Source organism: Herpailurus yagouaroundi, unplaced genomic scaffold, assembly GCF_014898765.1.
Source record: "Herpailurus yagouaroundi ecotype Mexico unplaced genomic scaffold, PumYag 205, whole genome shotgun sequence".
In the NCBI taxonomy this organism is placed as follows: domain Eukaryota; kingdom Metazoa; phylum Chordata; class Mammalia; order Carnivora; family Felidae; genus Herpailurus; species Herpailurus yagouaroundi.
This window is the reverse complement of record NW_024412436.1, coordinates 6,999,926-7,024,152: the sequence shown is the minus strand read 5'-3', so window position 1 is coordinate 7,024,152 and position 24,227 is coordinate 6,999,926. Positions and strand designations below refer to the sequence as shown.

Genomic DNA, 24,227 nt, shown 5'->3' with positions numbered 1-24,227 from the left:
TAGGCTCCCCCAGATTTACTTTGAAGATAGCTTTGAGCTATTTTGCCTCAAGCAGTAATAATTATTTAGCCATTGTTAATGTCAGTCATGTGTACATATACACATCTGAGACGCAACTGAGGCCAGTCCCCGAGAGCAGTAGAAGTAGAATCTCAGCTCACATGAAAGTTCATTCATGTAGTCCTGATGCAGCTTGCTATGTAGACAAAACTATTTTCATACATATTTTTTGCTGTTTTATGTATAAATGAATGATGCTGAAAGCCAAATTTAAATAGGAATTAATATTTCAGGTAGATCAAGTCTTCTTCCTGAATCTCCCATTTCTGCTCATATTTTCACCATCCTTTTCGTCCACAGTGCTCCTGCACTGGAAACCTTGAGTTCTCTCCGTTCTTCCACTGGCCACCTCCATACCAAATTAGTCACAAAGTCCAGAAGCAAGCCTCTAATTTTGCTTTAACCCACTTGTACACTGAACTAGTTCAGTACTTTTTCTTTCAATCCTGGATCTCAACCAGTAGGAATGTTGGCTGCCCTGCTTTCTTTTTGACTGGCCCAAGGCACTTCCTATGTATTGCCAATCAAATTCCTTAAACTTGTTTTGATAAGGTTATTCTTCTGTTCAAAACAAAACACAACAAACATACCATGTCTCCCTTTCTCTGCCTGACTTATGGGGAAAAAAATCCAAATTCTTTGGCCTGGAGTTCAAGATCTGCTGAATACACTGTGAATACTTTTATTAGTGTCAAGTTCCTGTTATTCCCAGCATGGAGTATATAGAAAGAATACACCAGATAGTTTTTGCTGGCTATTTTCCCCTTTTTAACTTTGACATAGGCCTCCAGCAACTGAGTTTTGTCTATCATATATCAAAATCTAGCTCAAACATTACATTTTCTGCAGACCATCCCACATTCCTTCTTTTTTTTTTTTTAATTTTTTTTTCAACGTTTTTTATTTATTTTTGGGACAGAGAGAGACAGAGCATGAACGGGGGAGGGGCAGAGAGAGAGGGAGACACAGAATCGGAAACAGGCTCCAGGCTCGAGCCATCAGCCCAGAGCCCGACGCGGGGCTCAAACTCACGGACCGCGAGATCGTGACCTGGCTGAAGTCAGACGCTTAACCGACTGCGCCACCCAGGCGCCCCCCACATTCCTTCTTTAGGAAGTAAAAACACATATTTAATAATTTTTTTTATTCATCCTACATTATTAACCACTTGCTATGTTCTGAATATAGAAACATGAATATGGTACCCCACTTCAAGGTACTTCCTTGAGGGCATTATTCAAATAAACAGCTGTAACATTGTGTGATCTATTCTACAATACAATTCTGCACAGGTACCAGTGAATTCCAATGGAGGTTGTTGTAAACTCAGTGGACAAAAGTGAGGGTTAAGAAAAGTTCTGTTGTAAATGAGTCTTGAGTGTCTTGAAAATAGTGGTAAGACATTTCAGTGAAAGGGAATAGTACTATAAAGACATGGAGACTTGAAACACTCAGGAGTGTTTAAAAGCTAACAACAAATTTGGTTTAGCTTGAGAGTAGATATAAGGGACCATCTTATAAAATATTGGTTATGCCATGCTCAGAATTGTGCTTCACACATAGTGGGCATTTATTTGCAACAACATAGATGGAGCTGGAGTGTATTATGCTAAGCAAAATAGGTCAGAGAAAGACAAATACCATATGATTTCACACATATGTGGGATTAAAGAAACAGATGAATATATGGAGGCAAGGAGGAACAAAGAGAGAAGGAAACAAACTATATGAGATTCTTAACAATAGAGAACAAACTGAGGGCCGATGGAGGGAGGTGTGTGGGGATGGGCTAGATGGGTGATGGGTACTAAGGAGGGCACTTGTGATGAGCACTGGGTGTTGTATGTAAGTGATGAATCCCTGAATTCTACTCCTGAAACCAGTATTGCACTATATGTTAACTAACTAGAATTTGAATAAAAATTTGAAAAAAAAGGAAAAAATAAACATAGTGGGCATTCAATAAGCATTTATTCAAAGAACAGATGAATGAATCATTTTATCCAGTACAGGTATATTAAACCTTTGTGCCTAAATATTTAATATTAACTGATTTACTAGTATTCACCTGGGCTCATTGAAAACAAACTATGTATTCACATTGTTTTCAGTACTCCATATGTGGTTGATCTTTAATGTTATTGTAACAATTAGAAACAGTCTTGCCATTTGAGTGTGGATGGACTTCTATGGGGGTATTACACTAAGTGAAATAAGTCAAACAGAGGAATACAAATGCCATATGATTTCATGTTAGATGTGGAATTTTAACACAAACAAAGCAGAAACAGACTCAGAGAATTACATACAGAGAACAAACCAGTGGTTGCCAGAGGGGAGAGGGGAGGCGGTATGGGCAAAATGGGTGAAGGGTAGTAGGAGGTAAAGACTTCCAGTTACACAGTAAATAAGTCATGGGGATGAAAAGTATTGCATTGGGAATAGAGTCAATGGTATTGTAATAGTGTTATAGGCTGACAGATGATAGCTATGCTTGCCGTGAGCACACCATGATGTGTGGACTTGTTGAGTCGCTATGTTGTACTCCTGAAACTAATGTAACATTGTGTGTCAACTATACTTTAATAAATATATATATATATGTCTTTAATATATATATATTTAAATGCTCAAAAACATAAACTAAAAAAATAAACATTCTTACTAACGTGAGTGACAAAAGTTGCAAGTTCTTAGAGTTAACATATATAAACAAATGTTCACAAATATTTGTGTTTTTCTTTTTCTAGGGTCAGACATTGTTCAATGGTTAATAAAGAACCTAACTATAGAAGATCCAGGTAAATAAATCATTTTCCCATTGATAGAATTATTTTCTTTGTGGTTTTAAGAAATATGTTTTTCTCAGGGCTAATATGACAAGCAAGCCAATCTGAAAAATTATAATTACATCTAAACTATGCTTTTAGCATTTATACAAATTTTATGGCAATCAACATATATTTAACTAAAATGTATTTAGTGTATTTTAACAATTTTTCACATATTTAATGTTCCATTTCATAAAATTTGATTCAGATGATTGGCAATTGCAGAATGGGTAATCTGTATACATGTTCATAATTGATTGTAGGTATAATATATGTGATTATATTATATATGACTATGAAGTAATGAAATTGCCCTTCATAAAACACATAAGGGTAAATTTCATTAATTTATAATCTTTCCTTAACTTCATTTTTGCATGGGGTTGAAGACAATGTTATTTGTAATTTTGATTCTTTGATCATGCCTACATGATCATGCCTACATGGAATTAGCACTGAGCTAATTTCCACAGTTTGGGAACAGTTTCTACCAGCTCACATTGTGCATTGCCTAGAACAAATTCTTCATATGGAAGGCATTTAATGGCTTTTTTAAAATGTCATGTAAGAGCTTTCACATGCAGTAAACAGTTTACATCCCTAAAGTGAAAAATAAGATGTGTTTTGTTTAGAGAGGATGCTGAGAAATCAAACAAACAAAAAACTTACAAAAATTGGTATTACAGTGACTGAGAATGACTTGGTAGGGAAAGGGGGCAATACACCAACCACACAATAAACTGTCACATCAATTAGAAAAGAGTTCAGCATGGCTTTTGCTGCTGCCTCGGTTGGTTACCACCTTAGAATGGTTTAGAAATAACAGTACATTGAAAGGCAAAGTTTGTATTTTTCCTTCTTTTAAGCTAACTTTATAAAGCCATGTTATCAGTAACTGTAGGTGTAATTTCATACATAAATGCCTGTGCACACCCCCTGCTCATCTGGCACGTGAGCTTTTAGAATACCTATCCTAGTAGGTTAAAAAGGATTAAAACAATTAAAGTTGAAACACCTATGGCCAGCATCATATTGTTACTAAGTGAAAAGAGGAGATAGTTACTGGCATAGGGAGCCACAGTCTTATCAAGTTTACATTTTAGCCTCATGTCAGTCTGACTTTACAAACTGTAGCACCAGACCAAAGCCCCATTTGGCACAGTCACTGAAAACCAAGAAACTACTGATTTACAAGAAATATTATTGCTCAAAGGGTGGAGTGGATTCAAGAATATTTCTTGTAAGCTAAGACCAAAAGTGCACTTTGGTAATAGTCTAAGAAGCAGGAAACAGGTACAGATATGATAAGCCAGTAGGAAACAATCATTGTTTATAATTTACACATGAGATACAATTTTAGCTATAATGTGTCTGAAAACTGATTTTATTTGGCTGCTCAACAGTTTAAGGAAATTGTAAAGCTTCATTAGAAGGTACATGGGAAGTTCTAGATGTCAATCATTTTTGAAAGGATTTTATGGCAAGTTGGAAGAAGACACCAGTTCCTGGGGAAAGGAGCAGGTTCTGATGCCCATCTGGGGACAAGGGGTGAGAGTTGCACCATCAGGAGGCTGTTGCAGTCTAATCCAATAGATTAGTCTAATAGTATATTAGACTTTGGAGTCATGTGTTTTGGCACCCTTCCCTAATTTTTAATACTGGATGTGGGTTTCTGTTTGTGTGATTTGTTGTTGTTGTTGATGAGTTAATAGTTATAAAGTTATCTTATGTTTTTGTGGTGTGAAGAGTTAATAATTTTATTAATAACCTTTCAACTCTATTGCTGAGAACATAGAATATGTATGAAAACACAAAGCCCAGAATAAATTGCATTAGTCTCAGAGTTAGAGTCTAGCTGATAAAATAAAGTGGTACTTTGGTTTCATAGAGAGGAAATTGATGCACATCAACTGTTGGATGGGGGCAGGAGAGTAAGAGGAGGAATTTAGCCCTTGGTGGATCTCTGTCTATATCGGCACCTACTGGGAGGCATAATGTCCACCACCAATGTCTTCAGTTGGTGGTCCACTCCATTGCTTCTGTGTGATTTCATGTTCACATTGACAGGACCTCTTCCTGGCTGTCTATAATCTTTGCTTCTACCAAGCTTAGATTGGGGGCACACCAAGTGATGCTGCTTCACACTGGGAAAATACGCTGTGCTTCCCAAGACCCTATGGTACTTTTCTATTTTACTTTTGGTTGTACAACAATATTCTGCTTCTCTCCTATCATCTTGAGGTATAGGATTCTTTAAGGATGTCCAAACCCTTTATGCCTGGACACACACACAGTCCTTGCAGTATGATCCTTCTGGATTACTAGGTCTCTATTTGCGAAACAAGTATGTAATACCTTTTGCTTGTTTTTCTCATTGCTTGAAACAGTATTCTATCATATCAAATAGCTTTTGCTGTGTAAACTCAATGGCTTAAAATAAACAACCATTTTATTTAGTTTATAATTCTGTGGATTGGCTGGTCACATTTTCTGGGGGTTTGTTTGGCTGATATCTGGTGGGCTTTCTTCTTCTGGATTATAGCCAGGTGGTTGGGTGGATGATCTAGGATTTTTTGGTGTATTCAATACTGGGTAGGTTGTCAGCTAGGCGAATCTCATTCTCTCATCCTTTGGCCGGCTGGCATTGGTGTCTTACTATAGTGGCTTGTACTTAAGTCACATTTTCTATAGTTTCATCTGCCAAGGCAAGTACCATGGCCAAGTCCAGAACCAGTGTAGGGAACGACTATCCAACAGCATGGGTACAGAGGTATGTGAACAAATTTGGGCCATTACTGCAAAAGTCTTCCACATCTGTATTTCTTCTGCTTTTCAGATCTGCCTTTCTGTGATATGTATTATTATATTTTGGCTTCTGTTTGCAAAATTTATCCTCCAGAACCTATTCATCATTTGTTAGTAAATATGCTTTGCGTCTAGTATCAATCATGTCATTAATTATGGATGATATTTTGAGAAAATTTATCAAAAGGCAAAGCTTCAATGAAGTTTACATCCTTCACAAAATGACTGGCAGATATTAATAACTTCTTGACATCACTCTGCTCATTTGTAATCTTTGCTGCCTCTCACTGGAAGAATCACCCTTGCCAAGCTCTTGAAGTGATGCTGACCAAGGTGAGGAGTACTTTAAGATCCTCAGTCCAATGAGTAGCCAAAATCTGAAATGAGCCTCACTATGACTACTAGATATTAAAGAATATTAAGTACATTCTCTGTGTTCCCTTAATGGTACCCTGCTTGCTCCACTTTTCTCTTTCTCTCCATCCACCCATGCTTCTTCAGATCTCAGTATTCCTTGAGACGCTACCCGACATTAAAAATGAGTCATAGGCTCTGAAGACATACTTGAGCTCAAGTCTTGATTCAAGTACTTACTGGCTGTAGGCATGGGCAAGGTAGTTAATCTCTCTCCCTTTTTATTCTTCTTCAGCAAAATGCTTTTAATACGGTGTTTTGTGAAGCTTAAATGAGTCAACATTCTAGTGTGCCCAAATCTTGATTTTATTTTTAAATAGGCCAGATTCCTTTAAAACTCTGAACATTTGCAGGCATATTTAGCTAACTTGGATTCTTTAAAATGCATGCAATTTTTATACTAGCCTTCAAACACAACCTATTCATTCTATGAAGACTCTCACTATAATGCAGCTCCCAATTGAATTTCTTTACCATGAATTATTTACACTTGCTGCTACTCAATTTATTGATTAATTTTATCTTTTATTTTTTATTTTACATGTTAGCCTTATTGCTTTAGTCAAATCTAAAAAAATAATCTTAATGGCAGAAGACATACATCCTCTCCAGTCATCGACTGAAGTGTCAAGATCAGTCAGTTATCAATAATCGCTTGATTTTTACTAATGGGAATCCACTGAAGTGACATTAAGTTTTTGATGACCAATGATTCAGTTTGTGTTCCCCTAAATAGATGAGGAAAAGTGAAGAGAAAGAAAGGTCAACTGAATTTTTCTTTATCTAAACCAAACCCAATTTGAAAGAAGTGGTTTAAAATGCAGATAGAAGAATGAGATTAAGAACAAATAGAGATTTATCCAGGATAAAAACTGAATGTTGAATAGTTGTAAAATTTCTTCTTCTAAAGGTATTATCTATTGTAAAAATATCTGGAAAATTGAGATTCAGGTAAGTCAACCAGACATTTTGCTTATGCATCATTCAACTGGATCAAATATCTTGTTCACTGAATTAATTAAATCAACCCATTATGCTCACCATTAGAGTCCGTCATCTACCTCCCAATTCTCTACAAGTCCTCTAGACAAAATGATCCAAGTTCTGTTAATGAATGTAATAAAACTGTGTTACAAGTAGCCTTCATATCCTGTGGATTTGGTTGGCCTTCCAGAGAAATCAGCTCGAGGAACATGAGGGTATATCAGAATTGAGAACGTATAGAATGTCTCTGTTATCCTTGATAATATTTTGTATTTGCAAAGCATTTCCTGCTATTCTAAATAATTTAAAACAGATTGTTTTACTTGAATACTACAACAATAGTATGAAGTAGCCATGCAGACATAAGACATATTCATTTTACAATTGGAAAGTCAACTGAGAAAAACGTGAATGTCCGAAATCACACAAAAACCTGTTCAAAGAAACAGAACTTTGATCTCCAAATCTCTACCCTGTGTGTCTTCTCCTTTTGGCACAATTATTTCAGGCCTAGATTCTGCTTTTCCTTACATGGTTAACAACCATGAGAGGTGCATGAATCCAGCTGATCAGATGGTCCCTTACATAGTGTCTTTTGGAATACAGTAATTGATTTTCTTAGATTTGGTGTTATATTTAGCTAATGCATCCTGGGTATACCCTTTGTTAAAGCTATTTTCTACATATTCCAATGCATATATCTTACATTCAGAATAAAGAGAAATCTTTTCTTTTTTAAAATTTTTAAATGTTTATTTATTTTTGTAAGAGAGACAGATGTGAGTGAAGGGGGAGAGAGAGAGAGAAGGAGACACAGAATCTGAAGCAGGATCCAGGCTCTGAACTGCCTGCACAGAGCCTGATGTGGGGCTTGAACTCATGAACTGTGAGATAATGACCTGAGCCAAGTCAGATGCTTAACCGACTAAGCCACCCAGGCACCCCAAATTAAAAAGAAATCTTTTCTGTGTGCTCTTCATATTGCTTCAAACAGCAATCTTACTTGGGTGGCAGAGAATAGAGACATTTAAAACAGTCTTTCAAATTATATCAAGACCCTCTTGTAAAAAAAAAAAACCCTTATAAAATACATATTTTATTGTCCATTCTGTAAGCTATCATGTCAATATGAAAGAAATAAAGTGACTCCTTTATTATTTATTGTTCCAATACTAGTAAACCATTTTAGGTAAACATTCTGAGTTTTTAAGGCATCATTTAACCTTCTGGTGATAACATGCAAGAAATCATAAATCAGAGCCATCTCATACACCTCTAACAAGATTGATTAGTTTGACTTAGTTCAAGGTAGTAGACATAACCCAAGTATACATATTTCAAATATGCACTTTCTGTTTTAAATAACACCTAAAGAGACGTGAATAAATGCTTCATATCTTTGGGCACTTGCTCCCAACCCATGTGTCTGCTACCACAGCCAAACCTTCATAGTTAACTACACGAGGGAAACTATTTGTCGTTCTAATTATTTTCACATGAGATGAGCAGGAGCCATGGGTTTCTTCATGTATTCTTTTCAGTGTGTTACTAGCTTCTCCTTGGAAGAAAACAGTAATTCCTTTTTGCATATATTCTATTACCACCCCACCTTTAAAAAAGTATGGTATCCTGTACATTTCATATCATCAGGAAAGTGTCTCTTGGTGCCCATTGCCCCTTGGGAATACTCTACAAATGCAGAAAGTGAAAAAGTCTGCAGATGTTTGCTGCATGATGTCTCCCATTCAAAGTAATCAGTACCAACAAGTAAAGCCCAATCACATCCAGCCTGTTGAGGCCAACTGTCTCATTTAACTTATTACTTAACAATATCACTTTTTCTATGTATGTATGTATGTATGCATGTTCTGCATTTGCATTTAAAAATGCACTTTATAATGGAACAAGTGACTGCTATTGTCATTTGACGAATGTATCTCTGCAGTTGCTCTACGTAATTAAAACTTAAAATCCAAAATATACTGAAAGGTCTTCGTAAAGTCGATGAATAGAAGTTTTCATTACCAAAATAGAAGTCATTATTCCTAGTATATCTGCTATGGTTTCCGCCACCAAGAGGGCTTTTTTTTTTTTTCCTGTTGCTAGAAGCCTTTTCTGGTTTGGGCTTCTGGCCTTCATATCCCCCCTCCATCACGATATTGCAATAACAATGGAAAATAATTATACTACATTAACATTAATTAATTGGGTGCCTTCCAGTACCATGCTGGATGTTTCCTTCCTATTTAGTTCTTGGAAATAGGGAAGAGACAAGAGAACTCAGGTGTTCTCTTGAACACTGAACACCAACAATGTGCAAACACCATGTTGAGAATTTGATATGTGTTATTCAGCCTTAAAGAAAAAAGAGAAAGAAACTTGATGAAGTACATGGTATATCAGAAATCTAAGTCTCAGATCATGAAGCTACTAAAAGATAGAACCAATACTCAAACCAGATACATTTGATATCAAAACATTAACATTTTCAGATCCAGAGAAGGAGTATCAAGTTTATTTTATAGATGACGTCTCTAAGGCTTGGAGAAGAGCTGAGACGGGGAGCTAGGATTCATACCTGATGGATATAAGACATGATATCAACACTGCACATTTGTTAGAGATTCGGCAGATGCCATCTGGTTACGCCATTTTCCTCTTTTGGTTTGTACTGGCCAGCACACGCACCTGTAAATGCCAGTCCCAGGGTTTTATGATCTTTCCCATTTTTGCTTGATTAGCAGATTTTTTTTTTATAGATTACTTATTAGAGTTGCCAACAGTTAAGGAAAATACTAAAAACAGCTGGGAATCTAATTAGAATTGCTGTCCTTTTGCTTGTAAAATTTGAGCAAGCATAATGATGCTAGAATTCAGTGTACTTTTAAATAGTTGTTTAACTCACTTAGGAACATTCCATAAATCAGCAGAGGTTGATATTTCTATCCTATCCCTAGAAAATAAAAACAAAAACAAAAATAAAGACCTAATGGAAAAACACAGTTGCCCCGTGGCATTGTCTAATTCTTCTAACAGCTGGTTGACCTCTCTGTTGTTTTCTTCTTTTTAGGTCTTCACTGTCTATTTTATTAACTTTTTTGTGTACACATGTTTCTTTTATAAGCCAACTTGATTTTGGGGGGAGAGGAAGAAATATACACATTTTTTAAGTTTATTTATCTATTATGAGAGAGAGAGTGAGAGAGAGACAGCATGAGTGGGACAGGGGCAAAGAGGGAGGGAAAGAGAGAATCTCAAGCAGGCTTTACAATGTCAGTGAAGAACCCAACTCAGAGCTCTACATCATGAACTGTGAGATCCTGACCTCAGCAGAAATCATGAGTTGAATGCTCAACCAACTGAGCCACCCAGGTGCCCCAAGTGTACACTTTAAAAAAAAAAAAAAAAGGTAGGAGGTTTGGATGGAAGAAAAGAAGGAAGAAAGGGAGGAAAGAAAATTGTAAAGAAGGAAAGGAAATTATAAAGGAATTGGTAAAGATAATAAGGCCTAGAGCATAGGACATTGTTGAAAATAGACCAGTTCATCAGGATCAGCCACTCAAAAAGGACAGGGAAATGTAAGTAATTATATATGTTATCCAGAGAGAGCCATAGACTGTTGTCTAAGAGCTGTCTGAAAAGTCAGGCTCCTTTATCTTTCACTAAGATAGCAGATTTTTCATTTCCCAACCGAAGAATGAATTGGGATTTTCCTGTCTTTATTTGAGCTGAGAACAAGGCTACTTGTGTTATTCATAAAGTTTTTCCAATTGTTATATCTAAGAATGGCAAGAAATGCTTGCAACAGCAGGATAGAACATGTGATATCAGTGCTCACAGAAGATTTGTGACCAGAATGTGATCCTACCATGGCATGAATGCACCAGTCTCTTCACTATCCTTTGGCTGCAAACCACACATAAAGATTCCTGCTTTTACATAAAAAGAAGACCTTGTTTTTAAAATAATGACTCTAATGGGGCCCCTGGGTGGCGCAGTCGGTTAAGCGTCCGACTTCAGCCAGGTCAGGATCTCACGGTCAGTGAGTTCGAGCCCCGCGTCAGGCTCTGGGCTGATGGCTCAGAGCCTGGAGCCTGTTTCCGATTCTGTGTTTCCCTCTCTCTCTGACCCTCCCCCGTTCATGCTCTGTCTCTCTCTGTCCCAAAAATAAATAAACGTTGAAAAAAAAATTTTTTTTAAATAAATAAATAAATAAAATAATGACTCTAAGAAACTCAGTGAAACATATAATAGGATTTTTATACTTTGAAAATTCCCCTGTAAGCCAAGAAGTCCTTATGTCTAATAATAATAATACCTTTTTAATTTTGCAATTACATTATAATTTAAATGATTGGTATCTCTATATTATTCAGAATTGTTCCTTTTTGCTGCATTCACGAATACCTGGACATTGAAGCCCACTAGGGTACATCATGTACACTACATAGAATTCTGATTAACTCCATTTCATGTAAGGCACAGGTTTGGACTGTGACTTTGTCATTTTCTATAAATAACTGCTCCTTTTATTTAATCCAGGTTTTTTGGAAGGCGATCTGCCAGACGTCATTACGACTTTGATCCTAGCCACAAAAAGAGAGGATGTCAGATTTTTCAGACTGTCAAGGGTTACTTGGCTATTTCAGCAAACCTGACATTTGATTTTTCCTCTGCTGGGGTTCATCCATGGAAATATCTGTGGTCTGGGTAGTTGTGGGCCTCGTTGTAAGCAATGATATGGACACACACTTGTTTATTATCCTTCTGGGAGCTTTAGTGCTGAGACCTTAACCTTCACTAAGTGATCTGCCAGGTTTTCCTTGGTTATTTCCTCAAGGGCCCCCTAGTAGCTGCTTGGTAGGTCATTCAACAGACTTTTCTTGGGGATGGATATCAGACGGTCACATATAGTACTATATAGAGCACACATTAATGTTGTTAAAACATTTTGAATTACAAAACACCATTATAAGCCCACTATAGCTAATATGGCAAGTATAAAGAAGAGAATAAAAGCATTCATAAAAAACACTCAGGTAGTGACAGCTGAAATTCTAGCATATCTGTCCAGTCTCCTTTGAAGACGTGAGCTCTCACTGGCTTTGTTATTGGAGCTAGTCCCACTCATGTCTTCCCTTCCCCATATCTTATATTTTTCCTGGGCCGCTCATGAACCAGTATCTCATGTCCCTTCCCTCCACCTATTTGTGATGTCCACATCCTTACCAGAGCCACCATTGCCCTTTTGAGATTGCTGTGTTCCAGCACAGTGACCATCTGCTACCATCACTTGGACCTTGACCAAGGGCACCACTCCTACTTGGGTTCTTTGAAGACTTCCTCACATCTAGGCACAGTGGTCAACATCCCAAACCCTGAAAATCTTCCAGGCATATTCAGGCCCAGAGTCAGGGCTTATAAGAGTCAATAAGAAAAGGATACAGGTATTCTTCATCCTACTGTTGGCCACAGTTTCTGAATTCTCATATCTGACTCCAGGATTCACCTCTTCCTAGGACATCTTAGGACTGACCTCTTTTTAGGGTATGTCTGAGGATTGACCTCTTCCAAAGGCATGTTGACATAATACCACCCTTGTTGAAAGGGGCATGGGCTGTCCCTCCACTGTCACATGATGGTCTGACTTCAGGTCATTTAAAAAAATCTGAGGCACCTATTCATTAGAATGTGCGTTTTGAGGGGAGCCTGGGTGGCTCAGTTGATTAAGCATCCAACTTCGGCTCAGGTCATGATCTCGCTGTTCCTGAGTTCGAGCGCCGTGTCGGGCTCTGTGCTGACAGCTCAGAGTCTGGAGCCTGTTTCAGGATTCTGTGCCTCCCTCTCTTTCCCTGCCCCTCCCCTACTCATGCCCTGTCTCTGTCTCAAAAATAAATAAACATTGGGGGCTCCTGGTTGGCTCAGTTGGTTAAGCGTCCGATTTTGGCTCAGGTCATGATCTCGCAGTTTGTGAGATCGAGCCCCGCGTCGGGCTCTGTGCTGACAGCTCAGAGCCTGGAGGCTGCTTCAGATTCTGTGTCTCCTCCTCTCCCTGTCCCTCCCATGCTCATGCTCTGTCTCTCTCTGTCTCTCAATAATAAATACACGTTAAAAAAACTTTAAATAAGTAAACATTTAAAAAAAAGAATGTGCATTTTGTGAGCAGAGTCTTTGTTTTGTATTTGCTCTGCCTCTGGCATCTTTAATGTGCCTGGCACATATTGGGCATTTAAATATTATTGAATTGAATATTTTTAACAAAGCAAATATTAACATATAAATAGGCTGTTATTATTTTTTATCTTTCATATTTCAATATTCATGGTTCACACTCTAGATGGAAGTTTACCTCGAAGTGCGAAACAGTAGGTTCCCATGACCCTCCGTGCCATACAAAGTGTCTAGTTATAGAACAGAAAGTGAAACTTTCCAGGTTTATCAATCCATAGATTTCAAATAATCTATTTTCCTCTAAGTAAAGTCAAGGATATATATGTTATCCAACCACAAGAAATTACTCTAATGTTCTGAAATAGCCTAAAGGAGGTTCTTTTATTCCATGGAAAAATGAGTTTTATGAGCAAATAGTAGATCCTATTAGAAGCAATCTTGATTTATTGGTTGAAATATTAGAGTACACTGGAAAACCCAAGCAAAGGCATAGCAAGGACATAATAAAGTCTCATAAAAATCATAAAAAAAAACAAATTTATCATTTGGAAATTTATCTCTAGGCCAGAAATGATATTATAGCAAGTGAAATAACTGCTTTAGGTTATGCTTTTTTTTTTTCCTGAGAATTTTTCAACAAATGTAAAGCCATTGGAAAGTATCCTGACCCCTTCAGATATCCTATCTTTTCTAACATGATTCAAGGTCAGACCACATGCTTCTAGCTTAGAAAAGTAGCAGTTGTCGACATTTCTTTTCCTATGGTTTAGGGAGAGAAAGTAGGTCAGTTTTTTTGGAATGACACAGGAGATAAGATGAAGGTGTTGGGTGGTTGGGCATGCAAAGCCTAGAATTGCTCTCCTGAGACATTTCTGCTCCATCTGGTAAGCAATGATCAGCCATCAAGGAAGGAGAACATCTTGTCCCTCTAGAAATAGGTATTTTCCCATTTCCTTGCCTTTGTATAATCATGAACCCCTATATTTTATTAATGTTTTCCAGCTCTCAACTGGGCCCCCAAATTTGATAAAATGCTTAATATACTAACATATGTACAATGGTAGCCTGATAAGTTCTTGGTCACTGATGCAGTATCATAAACAGGAAGAAATTATTCAAAGTATAAAGGAAATTTTAATTTGGTGCCTACACTTGCCTTTAACCACACCCCTACTGTTCCACCTAGCCCTTTGTAAGAAAAATAAGAGCAAAGAGTTGAGCATGAGTACCTGGCACCTGGGAGCTCCCCGCCCCCCTCCGCCCCACCATCCCCGCCAGCATTGCTGGAAAGGAGGAGCTCATACAGCTCCTTCTCATGCCTATGCTCATTGTCCACCTGCACTTCTGCAGACTCTGTGAAATGTTCTGTCACATTGCATATCCGCTCACTTAACCAAGGCATTTGAGCAAACAATTGATTTTAGGCACACCATGTCACAGACAAAGTTTCAAGCAAGTTGACAGAGATGCAGACACTTTAAAAATAAAGAATGGGGCAGAAGTGTAAGCTATTGCTTAGATTATATCATACAAATGATGCAAAATTCTCCCATCATCTTAAACAACACCCCTGGGGAATGTTATATTCTTTGAGTAATGAGGATGTTAGAAGCCCAGGCTTCTCCCTGTGATGTGACGGTGTGATTGAACCAGAGACCGTAACCGGAGACCCAGGTTTGAAGATAGGACCATTCATGCATTTAACAATTATGCACACGCAAAATGTGCTTGTTCTTGTATTTGAGGTGCAGTGGTGTCAATATACCCATACTGCCCCTCTCACAGGCAAGACAGACATTAGAGGAATCATTGTACCCGGAGCAAAACAGCCACTTTAATTAACAAATGCTTTCAGTTTTCTCTTGGCCTGTCCTTCCAGTGATCCACCAACAGAGTGTATAATCCTGGGTCAGTCTCGCCAAGGGCCTGTCTCTATCTGAAATTGTGCACATGCTATGGAAAAGACACTCAGTGCTATAGATTATTGTCCCCAAGGTGTCACAGTTTCCAAACCCAATCAGGCCTTCGGGGTCTCTTGGCAATCATGTTTTGTAGTCATAGCTCCTACTCAATGGGAGTGATTATTCAAAGCCTTCTTCATTTTCCTGAAGTCTCCCAATAGACTTTCTCTGCCATTCTCAACAGCAGACTGTAACTTTTAGTGAAAATATAAATCAAAGAGGAAATTTGTCACCTTTCTGACTCACTATGCTTCACAAAAAAACATGACAGTGTCTATAACCATTCTTGTCTCCTTGCCCATCTGGGTTAGGCTTCCTGTGCTTGTTATCCTGACCTTTTGCACCACCTCAGGGTTCTTATTGCATCCTTCCTATTTCTCTTGTCTATCCTGAACTGCCGTATATTTATCAGTGTATTCACCACTGGTTTTCCCCATTACAAAACAGTTCTATGTCGATAGATGGTCCATCCTGGCTACTTTTCTTCTCTCTTAGTTTTATAAACTCAGCTGTCCTGTCTCTAATTCCTCTGTCTATAACTCATCTCTCAATTCACTGGAATCTTGCTTGTATCTTCTGCTTATAATCTGAAACTTTACTTAGTGTGGCCAGTAATATTCTTCTTGTTGCTAAATTCAATTATCATTTCCCAGCCCTTAATTTGACCTCACTGTAACATTTTTGACTCCCTCTTGTCTTACATTACTCCATTGTCTGGTTTGCACTAAAACCTTCTCACCCTCCGATTTAGTATTCTTCACAGATTTCTCTATTTGCCTCTTAACTGTCAGGGTTTTTCAGACACAAACATGGTCTTTCTCCTTTATTGGCTCTCTACAGGCCATGTACTTCTTTATTTATTTCACTGCTAGTGTGTACACGCACGTAGAATTCCTTCTGACTTCCTGGTCTATAGATCTAACTATATTACAGAGATTTTCACTTGGATTTTTAGCAGGCATTTCATTTATTCAACAAATAAAAACTGACCTCATCATTTTATCCTCAAATCTGTGTAGACTTCTCTTAAATATCTCTCCACTGCTCTTTCCACCATCTTTCTGTGCTGCCATAATGGTGCTCATGAATGTTCTAGCAGATGCTCTCTAGAGCTTTAACAATGCTGAAAATACAAGCAGATGCTAAGCTCCCTGTCCATTCAGGCCATGTTCAGAAGTGATTGTCCAGTTTCTAACTGTGATGAAGAAGCATGGTTAGTTACATTGGTGAATTTGAAGTCATTGATGATCACAAAACTAGGAAAGTTGTTGTGAACCTCATGGACATGTTAAACAAGTGTGGAGTGATCAGCCCCAGATTTGATGTACAACACAAAGATCTAGAAAAATGGCAGAATAATCTTCTCTGGTCCCACTAGTTTGATTTCATTGTACTAACAGCCTCAGCTGACATCATGGACCATGAAGAAGCAAGATGAAAACACATAGAAGGGAAAGTCCTGGAATTCTTTTCCTGGGGGTATAATATATACATACAAATAAAGTACCTCAGTGGAAAAAAATATCTCTGCATTGCCTAATTCTAACCATAGTCACATCTTATGGGGAATGACCACAGTCTTCTAACTCATGTCCCTTCTTCCTTGTCCCACACCCATTTATTCATTTTACTGCATCTACAATGACCTTTCCAAAACTCCATCTAAGCATGTGTCTTCTGAGATTTCATAACTCCAATTGATCCCGCATTGCCCGTAGGATACAGTCTAAACTTTTTAGCTTGCATATGTAACCCTTTCTGAAGTAACCATATTTACCATTGTGTCCACTCAGATCACAATTTCTTGCCCCACCCTGTGCCTCACAGCCACCAGATTGCTGGCTGTTTGTTAAATGGCACTATCCTCTTGATCACAAGCATTTCCATGTGGTGTTTTCTTTACTTGGAACTTCCTCTTTGCTTCATAGCTCCTGCCTTTTATTTAGGGTTTGAATTATATATCAACTCTTTCAGAACAGTGTCCTGACCTCTCAAGATTGAATTGGATGTGTTTTTAATGTGTTTCCAGAACACTGCACTTACTTCCTTGAAATTCTTATTACATGGTGTGGTTGGCCCATTTATTTGCCTGTTTTGCCTATTAAAATACACTACACACTTCCTAAGAATAGGACTGGCACCTTGTTTCTCCCTGTACTAAGTGAATGAATGAGCTATACATTTGGAAATCAAAGCTTTGAAATTCGATGAGCTTGCCAAAGAAGAAAGCATATAGAAAAAGTAAAGGCAAATGGGATCCCTTGCAAAGATAAATTTCAAGAGAGTTCCTCACTATAGCATTTGGGAGGACAACAACAGAGAAGAGTCTGGGAGCCAGTGGGAAATGCAGCAAAATAGATAGAGTTTGGAGAGCATCAAACAGAGGTTCCACGAAGAGAGATTCATCAGTGGCTTGTTAAGGAGAGAGCACTGAGAGAGCAAGGGGAAGCTCTCCTTTGTACTAGGTAGTCATCGGTGACCTTTCTGAGAGAGCAGATTTAGTAAAGCTTCAGGTTCAGAAGACAGAGTGCAGGGAGCTAACAACTTCATTACATACTGTAATCACAAGGAACACTTCAAATTTAAAGTCATATAGAGCATGCCAATAGATAGCATACAACTCATCAAATTCCTGGTCTATGCCTGCTATGTTTGGACACCTCAGTTGGTTGCACAGAAGTTTTTCATTTGAAGTAAGTAAAAATAAGCGTGAGCATAATAGTAAAATATTTTTGCATCCTGTAAATTGGAGTTGTGATTTCTACATAGAACAGATGGCACTCCTGTGACTGCTTACTAAGCTACACCTATACTGAGTCTTTTTTAATTAAGTTTTTAATTTTAATTCCAATATTGTTAACATACAGTGTTATATTCATTTCAGGTGTACAATACAGTGATTCAGCAATTCTAGACATCACTCAGTGCTCATCGTGGCAAGTGTGCTCTTAATCCCCATCCCCATCACCCATTTTGTTCTCTGTAGTTAAGAGCCTGTTTCTTGGTTTCTCTCTCATTTTCTCGTGCTCATTTGTTTCGTTTCTTAAATTCCATATATGAATGACATCATATGATATTTGTCTTTCTCTGATTGATTTCACTTACCATTATACTCTCTAGCCCCATCCATGTTTACTGCAAATGGCAAGATTTTATTTTTTTTAGATTGTATCCTTTTTTATGGCTGAATACTATGTATACATACTACATCTTCTTTATCCATTCATCTATTGATGGACATTTGGGCTGCTTTCATAATTTGGCTATTGTAAATACTGCTGCTATAAACGTAGGGGTGCACTATCCCTTTGAATTTGTGTATCTGTATTTTTGGGATAGATACCCAATAGTGCAATTGTTGGATTGTAGGGTAGTTATATTTTGAACTTTTTGAAGAAACTTCATACTATTTTCCACAGTGGCTGCACCAATCTGTATTCCTACCAACAGCGCATGAAGGTTCCTTTTTTTCCACATCCTCATCAACACTTGTTTCTTGTGTTTTTGATTGTAGCCATTCTGACAGGTGTGATCTGTTATCTATTAATTACAGTAAATTTCTGAAGATGCTGATTAAAACTAAAATGAGCTCCCAGTTTATAATAGATTGTTTTGATATAAGGCAGATAAAATGTTGGTGTTCATCCATCAACCTGGTACCTACATATTGATATCACTGTTGTATTAACTGAAACAAAGGAGGAGGTGGCAAAGAAGATTGAAAGCGGAAATAAGTACTACTATGAAGCTTTTATTTCTCTGATACAGTATGTTTCCCTATCATTGCATACTTGCTAACTTTAAAAAGGGTGGTATTTTATTATCATTGATACTAGTTTTTATTTTTAACAACTTTGCTCTCTTCATATTCAAATTGTACATTTACATGCCTTACTTTACAAATTATTTTTACCACTTCCATCATTTTCTGTAGTTTTTTTTTAATCTTTATTTATTTTTGAGAGAGAGACAGAGTGTGAGCAGGGGAGGAGCGGGGAGAGGGAGACACAGAATCTGAAGCAGGCTCCAGGCCCTGAGCTGTCAGCACAGAGCTCGACGCAGGGCTCAAACTCATGAACCATGAGATCACGACCTGAGCCGAAGTCAGACACTCAACCGACTGAGCCACCCAGGCGCCCCTACTTCCACCATTTTAATCAATAAAAACTAAACAATTCAAGTAATTAGTTCTATTATTAATGATGTAAATAAAAATTTCTGAAAAAATAAATAAAAATTCTGGAAGCAATTATTTATATAAAGCTTTTGTCTTTTTTCTTCCAATTTCAAAATATATTTTGTTACTCAAATTCAAATTCTGAACATGCTAAATAATTAATATGATTAAAATGGATTTTACCATATCTTTATTCATAACCACACTTCATAGACCATTCCCATTAGACATTTTTGTAATTAGACTAAAGTTCTTATTAACAGTTTTTTTCATGTGAATAAAATATATTTTCTTTCTTTTTTTTTTAAACATAGTTAAGTCTCAAGCTGTGTTGCTTTTGTGAAGTTTTTACATTCAGAATTTGTTTCAGCTAGTTACTCTAAAACTGTGGTTTAGGCAATACAACATTTCTTACCGTGGGCAAAATTAAGGGACTAGACTTAGGCCCATTTACGTCATCAGTGGAGGAATGGGTAAGGTCCCAAGTTCCAGGAGTCTCACCTCAAATGCCTTTAGTCTCAGTATTTTACTGTTTGTTTTTGTTTTGTTTTGTTTTTTAAGTTGGGTTTAGGGTAGCCTGAGTGGCTCAGTCAGTTGAATATTCAACTATTGATCTCAGCTCAGGTCTTGATTTCAGGATTGTGAGTTCAAGCTCTATGTTGGGCTCAGTGCTGAGGGTGAAGCCTACTTTAAAACAAAGTTGGGCTCAAAGATTTCTGGAAGAAAAGTAAATTGGGTTTTAGCTGTTTTCTATCCAAATGTATGTAAGCATGTACTTGGATGTAAAATGTGGATTGATTGAGTTGAAATAATTTTTGTGTTTGTGCTATGTGTTAATTAAAAATTGAGATGATGACATTTGAAGTTTTTCTATCCTCTGCTATTTTCAAAATTTAATAAATTCTCAACTTTTATTATAGTAAACACTGCAATTTATAGGTACAAAATAATAAATTTAATAATCCTTTCATACAAATTACGTATTTTCTTCTTGTTATTCTTAGAGCAACTATTAGATGTGAGGCTTCAATCAAGACATTAACTCTTAATTTGGTCTTTTAAATGTTTATTAATTTATTATTTTGAGAGGGAGAGAGAGAGAGAGAGAGAGAGAGAGAGAGAGAGAGAGACAGAGAGAGAACAAGTGGAGTAGGGGCATTGAGAAGGGAGACAGAATCCCAAGCAAGCTTGATGCCCTCAGCGCAGAGCCTGATGTTGAGCCCAGTCTCACAAACTGTTAGATCATGACCTGAGCCAAAATCAGGAGTTGGACACTTAACCAACTGAGCCACATAGGCTCTCCAACTTTGTCTTTTAAAAGTAATATATCAGCCCCTGAATTGCAAGCTTTAATTGTATCTATTATCAAAGTGGGAATTTATTATAGGTATCAAAGAAATACTCAAAAGTAAATATTTTTTAAAGTTAAAGTCATTTTTCCTTTCTTTATTTTCAACACAATTGATAAATTCCACATGTAACAGGTGTAGAGTGCTTGGCCAGGGAAATAAAAAGGGTTTAAGCAGATAACCTATCCTTCAGGATCTTTGTGAAATAATATGAAAGACTAGTACCAGAACACAATTAGTTACAATAAAAGATATCAAGCATTGGGAGCTCATTGGAGGGAGGGCGCACTCCTGGCGGGTTTAGAAAAGACTTCACGAGGGAAGGCTGTATTTGAGTGGACCCTGGGGATTGCATAGAATTTCACCCGGTAAAGATAAGCCAGGGGGCTTTTCTGGATATAATAAATACCAGAGTAAAGGCACAGGAGAGAAAACCAGCCTGCTCCAGACCATCTAGTTTGACTGAAAGAATGAGTGAATATAATGCAAAGGCAGGGCTTGGGCAGGATAATTTATCAGAAACAACTTCTTTGTAGAGCAGAGATGAAACTTGCCCCCAAGGACATCATTAAGGACTGAGTTGGGTGATAGGGAGAAGTTGGTAACTTTGAATAGATTTAAGTTGGAAAGCAACAAAATGATAGCCACATTTGTTTGTTTCTACTCTGTTCCAGAGACTATGTTAAATAACTTTAGTTGCATTATATTCGATCCTTAGAACAAATACAAAGTTAGAGTTTGTTCTTTAGAAGATCAAAGGACAATATTGTGGAACATAGATCAGAAGACAGCCAGGTTGGAAGCCCTTTGGGGATGTGACCAATGCATCTTTCATTTATCTTTATTCTGAGTTCTTGAAAACAACTTCAACTCTTCCATGCTATTGAATACAATTTCATTGATTGCTCTCCGCAATTTCTCCCACCGCAGTTCCTTTGTTATTGATGTCTTATGTTAGTATGATACATTTGTCACAACGAAGAAACCAATATTGATACATTATTAAGTCCATAATTTATTCAGATTGTCTTTCTTTTTCCCTAATATCCTTCTTCTGTCCCAGGATCCCATCTAAGTTACCACATTACATTTAGTTGTCATGTCTTGGTAACCATCTCTAAACTGTGAGAGTTTCTCAGACTCTCCTGTTTTTTATGACCTTGACAGTCTTGAGTAATGGTCAGGTATTTTATAAACTGTCCCTGGATTGGAATATGTTTGATTTTTTTTTTTTTGCATTATTAGACTGGGATTATAGGTTTGGGGTGGGAAAACCAGATATAAAATGTCATTTTCATCACATCAGGCAACCATTGATCTGTTTACCATCTCTCTTGCTTTGCCTTTTCTAGAATGTCATATAAATGGAGTCATACAGTCTATAATCTTTTTAAGCTTGCTTCTTTCAGTTAGTAATATGTATTTAAGGGTATACATAATGATGGAGGTATGCCAAGGGGACATGGGAGCCAACTGAAAGAGTTCCCAGTGACCAGAGATGGAACAATTTTTGCAACAAAATAAAGTACCACTGGATTATATTGTAAAATATTTTTTTAAGAATGCATCCATAGGTTCATACTGATAGAGAATGAATGAATGAATGAATGAATGAATAAATAATAAATAAAGGGTAAAAACAAAGATCCATTGCCAAAAATTTACAAATAATTTATGTATACATTTTACCCTTAATGAGATGGAGGGTAACTCCTCACTCCTTAAGTTTGGGCTACATTTCATAACTTCTTTCCAAAGAGAAGTATGAAGGGCGGGACAGTGGGGCATCACTTTACAGTGAACCTTACATCATCTGTGATAATGTAAGTGTCTGTATCTAAGTTCATCGGGGCTTTTTTTTTTTTTACATAACAATTGGTTGTGTAAAACCACAAATAATTCCTGGAAAAGACTATCCTTTTTTTTTTTTTTTTTTAATACCCCTTACATCTTTGTCTAAGATCAATTGACTATATTTGTATGGGTCTATTTCTGGGCTTTGTATTCTGTTCTGGTCATCTATTTTTCTTTTCTTTTTTTAAATGTTTATTTATTTTTGGGAAAGACAGAGAGACAGAGTGCAAGCTGAGGAGGAGTAGAGAGAGGGAGACACAGAATCTGAAGCAGGCTCCAGGCTCTGAGCTGTCAGCACAGAGCCCGACGTGGGGCTTAAACTCACAAACCATGAAATCATGACCTGAGCTGAAGTCAGACGTTTAACCAACTGAACCACCCAGGCACCCCTGGTCATCTATTTTTCTATTCTTTAACCAATACCATACTTTCTTTATTACTATAGCTTTAAGGTAAATCTTGAAGTCATATAGTGTGACTCTTCCAACTTTGTTTTTATTCTCCAGTATTATGGTGCGTATTCTGGGTCTTTTGCCTTTCCATCTGAACTCTAGAATGATTCTATCAGTGTCTACAAAATAGCTTGCTGGGATTTTGATTGGTATTGCAATGAATCTGTAGATCAAATTGAAACAAAATGGCACCTTAGTGTTCCAATCCATGAAATATATTGTATTTTATTTCTTCTGTCAGTGTTTTCCTGTTTTTTACACACGGATCCTGTATGTATTTTGTTAGGTTTATCACTAATGGAAAGAAAGGATGAATTGATTCTCCAAGTGAGTAAATCTGGGCTATGTCTCTGAATGAGCCTGTCCCTGCAGATTTTCAGGTAGAGGTTTGTCCCACAACCTCAGTTGTCTGATTGCTCCAGGAAAAGTTGATTTTCAGCTTGTTAAGCTTTTCCTTGTTGTAACGATGGGAGTGACAACTTCTAAGCTCTTTATCATGTCTCATTTGAAGCCAGAGTCATTACCTGCTTTCTTAAAGCATATTCTACTGCATTGTGTGTTTTGAAGATATAAACAGAGAGAATGTTATGTTCACTTTTGTATCCATGGAATGAAACCAAGCATAAAGTGAATAATTATATGTTAGATGAATAGCAAGATGGATGAATGAGTGGAAGGGTGGATGGATGGGTGGTTGGGTAGATGAATGGATAGATGAAGAAATGAAGACTCATGGAGTAAATTGCTAAAGCCTGGTATGAATCAATAATGGAGAAAAATTAAAGGAAGTATAAAAGGTTTTATAATGTAATTAAGTAGGTAAGTAAGATAAATCCTAGGGAAAGAAATCAAAAATGAAGAATTAGAAAGGAAAGCATTTTTAGGAGGATTGGAGAGAAATTGAAGACTTTACTCTTCCCACGGGTCTAATACCCTTCCATGCCTGGTCTAACCCAGCCTTTCTCAAAGCCTTCACTGAAAACTTTGTATGTATTTTTCTTTCACTCGTGCTAGATATATTAAGACTGGGGTGTTTTCTTTTCTTTTTTTTTTTTTTTAGCTAAAATTCAGTATAATGTATCACAACACAAATTAATTCAAATTAAAGCAGGACATTTATTCCAGCAAATGAAGAATGAGGAGATGAATCCTAATGCAAAATGGTTCAT

The 24,227-nt window shown here is 37.2% G+C and overlaps 1 protein-coding gene and 1 pseudogene across 8 annotated transcripts in view; both read left to right on the top strand.

Moving 5' to 3' along the window:
• RGS7 (regulator of G protein signaling 7) overlaps positions 1–24,227 on the top strand; it is a 508,190-nt gene that overhangs the window by 334,685 nt on the left and 149,278 nt on the right. For all 8 annotated transcript variants that reach the window (XM_040451794.1, XM_040451792.1, XM_040451789.1 and 5 more), the window contains exon 4: positions 2,811–2,861. In XM_040451794.1, the coding sequence (XP_040307728.1) occupies positions 2,811–2,861 (51 nt within the window). The remainder of the gene's footprint in view (positions 1–2,810; positions 2,862–24,227) is intronic.
• On the top strand, positions 16,298–17,368 carry LOC121015094 (40S ribosomal protein S15a-like; annotated as a pseudogene).